Raw genomic sequence first — 5,751 nt, 5'->3', positions numbered from 1 at the left:
TCACTCATTGATGTCGCAATACCATGGGACACCAGAGTTGAAGAGAAAGAGAGAGAAAAAATGGATGAAGTATCAAGATCTGAAAATAGAAATAAGAAGGATATGGGATATGCCACTGGAAATCGTACCCATAATCATAGGAGCACTAGGCACAATCCAAGATCCCTGAAAAGGAATCTAGAAAAACTAGACGCTGAAGTAGCTCCAGGACTCATGCGAGAGTGTGATCCTAGAAACGGCGCACATAGTAAGAAAAGTGATGGACTCCTAAAGAGGCAGGATACAACCCGGAACCCCACACTATAAATACCACCCAGTTGAATTGGAGGACTGTGATAGAGCAAAAAAAAAAAAAATAAAATAAATAATAATAATAATGATACGCAGCTCTCCAAACCTACTTTTTGATAATAACAAAAATAATAATAATAATAATATGCAGCTCTCTAAACATGTTTTTTAATACTAATAATTAATAATAATGCGCAGCTCTCCGTACCTATTTTTTAATAAAAACAACAACAACAACAACAACAATAATAATAATAATAATAATAATAATAATAATAATAATAATAATAATAATAATAATACGCAGCTCTCCGTACCTATTTTTTAATAACAACAATAACAACAACAACAACAACAACGACAACAACAATAATAATAATAACAACTGCAGCTATACGATTTACGATTTTATTATCGTTTTCTTTTACATTAAACCGCAAATTATTTTTAAGGAAACTAACTAAATTAAAATTTTGGCTTTCTATGCATCAATTCTGACTGACTGCTGCTAGCATCAGTGCACTAAGGTTTCAGCAATCCTTGGGGATCTTAAAGGTAGGGCCGTTAACCCTTATTAGGGCTTGGGCTGTCAAGAGCGCGCAATAGTTTATTGACTGAGAGAGAGAGGGTAAGTATTTTCCTGACTGGGATACAGAATGAGAAAGTACTATATTTTCCTAAAAGGAATGAGAGAGGAGAGAGAGAGAGAGAGAGAGAGAGAGAGAGTACAATATTTTCCCGACTGGGATAGAGAGAGAGAGAGAGAGAGAGAGAGAGAGAGACCGCCAGGAATGTACAATATTTTATTTTCCTGACTGGGATAAGAGAGAGAGAGAGAGAGAGAGAGAGAGAGAGAGAGAGAGAGAGAGCCGGCAAGAACGTACAATATTTTATTTTCCTGACTGGGATAAAGAGAGAGAGAGAGAGAGAGAGAGAGAGGCACACAATAACGGGAAGAAGAAAAGTTACCACCTGCAATAAAAAGCAATGACGTACGAAGCGCGCAATATTTATCCTGGAAGCTTTTCCCCCGAAAATCTCGCCCGGGCTGGAAGAGTTTATGGAAATTAAGATGTCGGTTCGCGCACTTAACGAGTTCCGTTTCTTTCCCGATTTCGATTTTTTTTAGGCCATTGGCCAAGCACTGGGATCTATGAGGTCCTTCAGCGCTGGAAGGGAAATTGAGAGTAAAAGGTTTGAAAGGTATTGCACTAAGAAATAATTGTTCGGAGAGGGTAGATCTCAAGATGGAAAAATATATGACTGGAGGCACAGCAAAAGGAATGAAAGGGGGGTTGCAGGTAGGGGTCGAAAGGACTGCATAGATCCTTTAGTAATACCAACGAATATTTTTTTCTATTTCATCTATAAACTTATCAGCTACCTCAGAGAAAGCAGTTATCTAGATTTAGTCTATCATACACTTTTCTTTTATGTTATTCCATTTGTTACTCCGGTAGCTTAGTGAGTTAACTTTCAGTCACTCAATCTTCTTGAAGTTTTTCCCGAGTTCATTTGGTAGGTACGTGGGCAATTTGGGCAGTTGGCTTTAAAGTTGATATACTCTTCATGTTTCATGTCAAGTTCTTTGGTACGTAGTTAACTACGTAGGTTAGATTATAAATCTATCATTCTTTTACTATTTTTTATCACTCTATTTGGCAAACAGGAAAATGACTAAGATAAACTTCACTCGTATCTTTTCCATTGCGTTCTACCAAGTTATATTTTCCATTGCGTTCTACCATGACATTACTGTGTGTGTGTGTGTGTGTGTATAACTTGGTAAATGAACATTTGGTCCATAACACCTTCTATAGTTTCTTTTTGATTGCGTAAGATCGTATTTAATGTTTCAGTCTTTGGCTAATGCATCTTCAGAACTTAATAAAAATTACGTTTTATCAAAATTCTCATTTGAATTATTTTGCTCATAATCGCGACTGTGATTATCAGTTTAACTGATTTCTACATCTTGGTCAAAAGTGATTATCAGATGCTTTATCGGCAAATACGTTGATATGAATAAATTATGATTATGAGACTTGCAAGATAATCTGAATTTTAATATAATAATATTCAAGAGATGTTGAAAGGGCAAATGCGTTTATGAGACCAACGATTTTTCCTTAAGAAACTAAAGGTACCCAAAAATAGCAATAATGATGCCATTGACCATAACTGCGCAGCTAAGAGTTTGAAAAAAATAAAAGGCCTCTTACGTGATTACATGCATACATGCATTCTCAAGTCATAATTTGCATTTCAATACGATCAGTCATAGAACTCCCAAGAGATGAAGTCTGGCTCTAAATGAGAAGACTAAAATGGAAGCAAGAAAGGGGAAAAAAGAGATATTTCCTCTCTTGAGGAAGACGTCGACAAAACCCGGAGTCAAGCACTAAGACCAGCCTCAGATTACATTACAAGGTTTAAGGAGACAAGAGCCCTTGAACCAATCTCGATCGGAATGCGAGGAACAAGAAGAACGATGATTGATGGTTTTTCTTTCGATGTTCCTGTTTTTATTACCCTCCCTTGACGTCCTCGGCTCCGTCACTCCTCATTTGTCCTCGATTCCGTCAGTTCTCAAGTTTTCCTCGGGTTTGTCGGTCCTCATCACTCTGATTTGTCCTTGGTTCTATCAGTCCGTATTTGTCCTCGGCTCCATTAGTCCTCACTTCGTCAGCTATATCAGTCCTCACTTTTTCCTCGGCTCCATCAGTCTTTATTTGTCCTCGGCTCCATCAATCCTCACTGTTTCCTCGACTCCATCAGTCCTCACTTCTTCGTCAACTCTATCAATCCTCACTTTTTCCTCGGCTCCATCAATCCTCACTGTTTCCTCGACTCCATCAGTCCTCACTTCTTCGTCAGCTCTATCAATCCCTCAACTTTTTTCCTCGCTCCATCAGTCCTCACTCCTCGACTCATATCCTCACTCCTCGGACTCCATCATCCTCACTTTTTCCTCGACTCCATCAGTCCTCACTTTTTCCTCGACTCCATCAATCCTCACTTTTTCCTCGACTCCATCAGTCCTCACTTTTTCCTCGACTCCATCAGTCCTCACTTTTTCCTCGACTCCATCAGTCCTCACTTTTTCCTCGACTCCATCAGTCCTCACTTTTTCCTCGACTCCTCAATCCCTCACTTTTTTTTTTTTCCTCGACTTTTTCATCAAGAACTACATCAATCTGTTGTTTTCCTCACTATAAATTCGTCTCAACTTTTTTCCGAGGCTCTATCAAATCCTCACTTTTTTCCCCTTCTCCTTCCATTTCAATTCCTTTCCACTTTTTCCCTCGACTCCATCAACCTCACTTTTTCTTCTCGTCAAGCTCTATTCAACTTATCCACTGTTTTCCCTTCGAGCGACTTTTTTATCCTAGTCATCACTTCTCGTCAGCTCCTATCAATCCCCTTTTCTCTCGACTTTTTCCATCCAATCCTCACTTTTCCTCGACTCCATCAATCCTCCATCTTTTTCCACTCGAACTACCATCAACTCCCTCACTTTTTTCCCTCGACTCCATCATAGGTTACCTCACTTTATTCTTGAACTTCCATCAAGTCCTCACTTTTTCCTTGACTCCATCAGTCCTCACTTCTTCGTCAGCTCTATCAATCCTCACTTTTTCCTCGACTCCATCAATCCTCACTTTTTCCTAGACTCCATCAGTCTTCACTTCTTCGTCAGCTCTATCAGTCCTCACTTTTTCCTCAACTCCATCAGTCCTCACTTCTTCGTCAGCTCTATCAATCCTCACTTTTTCCTCGGCTCCATCAATCCTCACTTTTTCCTCGACTCCATCAGTCCTCACTTTTTCCTCGACTCCATCAGTCCTCACTTCTTCCTCAGCTCTATCAATCCTCACTTTTTCCTCGACTCCATCAATCCTCACTTTTTCCTCGACTCCATCAATCCTCACTTTTTCCTCGACTCCATCAATCCTCACTTTTTCCTCGACTCCATCAGTCCTCACTTCTTCCTCAGCTTTATCAATCCTCACTTTTTCCTCGACTCCATCAATCCTCACTTTTTCCTCGACTCCATCAGTCCTCACTTTTTCCTCGACTCCATCAGTCCTCACTTCTTCGTCAGCTCTATCAATCCTCACTTTTTCCTCGACTCCATCAAGTCCTCACTTTTTCCTCGACTCCATCAATCCTCACTTTTTCCTCGACTCCATCCAATTCCTCTACTTTTTCCTCGAGCTCCAATTGCAGTACCCTCACTTTTTCCTCGACTCCATCAGTCCTCACTTCTTCGTCAGCTCTATAAATCCTCACTTTTTCCTCGACTCCATCAATCCTCACTTTTTCCTAGACTCCATCAGTCTTCACTTCTTCGTCAGCTCTATCAGTCCTCACTTTTTCCTTGGCTCCATCAGTCCTCACTTTTTCCTCGACTCCATCAGTCCTCACTTTTTCCTAGACTCCATCAGTCCTCACTTTTTCCTCGACTCCATCAGTCCTCACTTTTTCCAGACTCCATCAGTCCTCACTTTTTCCAGACTCCATTCAGTCTCACTTTTTTCCTCGGCCCATCAGTCTCACTTTTTCCTAGGACTCCATCATCTTCACTTCTTCGTCAGCTCTATCTCCTCACTTTTTCCCTTGGCCCATACAGTCCCTCACTTTTCCGCGGACTCCATCAGTCCTCACTTTTTCCGCGACTCCATCAGTCCTCACTTTTTCCGCGACTCCATCAGTCCTCACTTTTTCCTCGACTCCATCAGTCCTCACTTTTTCCTAGACTCCATCAGTCCTCACTTCTTCGTCAGCTCTATCAGTCCTCACTTTTTCCTTGGCTCCATCAGTCCTCACTTTTCCTCGACTCATCCAGTCCTCATTTTTTCTAGACTCCATCAGTCCTCATTTTTCACTTTTTCCTCGACTCCATCAGTCCTCACTTTTTCCTCGACTCCATCAGTCCTCACTTTTTCCTCGACTCCATCAGTCCTCACTTTTTCCGCGACTCCATCAGTCCTCACTTTTTCCTCGACTCCATCAGTCCTCAACTTTTTCCTAGGGACTCCACAGTTTCACTTCTCGTCCAGCTCTAATCAGTCCTCACTTTTTTTCTGTGGCTCCAATCAGTCCTCACTTTTTCCTCGACTCCATCAGTCCTCACTTTTTCCTCGACTCCATCAGTCCTCACTTTTTCCGCGACTCCATCAGTCCTCACTTTTTCCGGCGGACTCCAATCAGTCCCTCACTTTTCCGCGACTCCATCAGTCCTCACTTTTTCAGCGACTCCATCAGTCCTCACTTCTTCGTCAAGCTCCATCATCCTCACTTTTTTCCTCGACTCCATCAGTCCCTCTCTTCTTCGCAGCTCATCAGTCCTCACTTTTTTCCTCGACTCCATCAGTTCCGTCAGACTTCTTCGTCCACTGCCATCAGTCCCTCAACTTTTTCCTCGACTCCTCAATCCTCACTTTTTTCCTCGACTCC

The 5,751-nt window shown here is 41.5% G+C and overlaps 1 protein-coding gene across 1 annotated transcript; it reads right to left on the bottom strand.

The window, feature by feature from the left end:
• Window positions 1-3,959: 3,959 nt before the first annotated feature.
• Window positions 3,960-5,665, bottom strand: LOC135202126 (uncharacterized). The gene is made up of 2 exons (XM_064231376.1): window positions 5,514-5,665; window positions 3,960-4,398 (listed from the first exon to the last, which is right to left on the bottom strand). Exons 1-2 carry the CDS (start codon window positions 5,663-5,665, stop codon window positions 3,960-3,962), a joined length of 591 nt encoding a protein of 196 aa, XP_064087446.1.
• Window positions 5,666-5,751: the final 86 nt, after the last annotated feature.

Source organism: Macrobrachium nipponense, chromosome 30 (genome assembly GCF_015104395.2).
Source record: "Macrobrachium nipponense isolate FS-2020 chromosome 30, ASM1510439v2, whole genome shotgun sequence".
Classification (NCBI taxonomy): Eukaryota; Metazoa; Arthropoda; class Malacostraca; order Decapoda; family Palaemonidae; genus Macrobrachium; species Macrobrachium nipponense.
The sequence above is the reverse complement of the archived record's forward strand: the minus strand, read 5'-3'. Positions and strand labels throughout refer to the sequence as shown.

Excerpts from the sequence above, each read along its gene's own strand:
- LOC135202126 (XM_064231376.1), bottom strand. The coding sequence starts at position 5,665 with ATGGAGTCGAGGAAAAAAGTGAGGACTGATGAGCTGCGAAGAAGAGAG. Across the intron at positions 4,399-5,513 it reads ACTGATGGAGTCGCGGAAAA|AGCTGACGAAGAAGTGAGGA; the intron begins GTGAGGGACTGA and ends GAGGATTGATAG.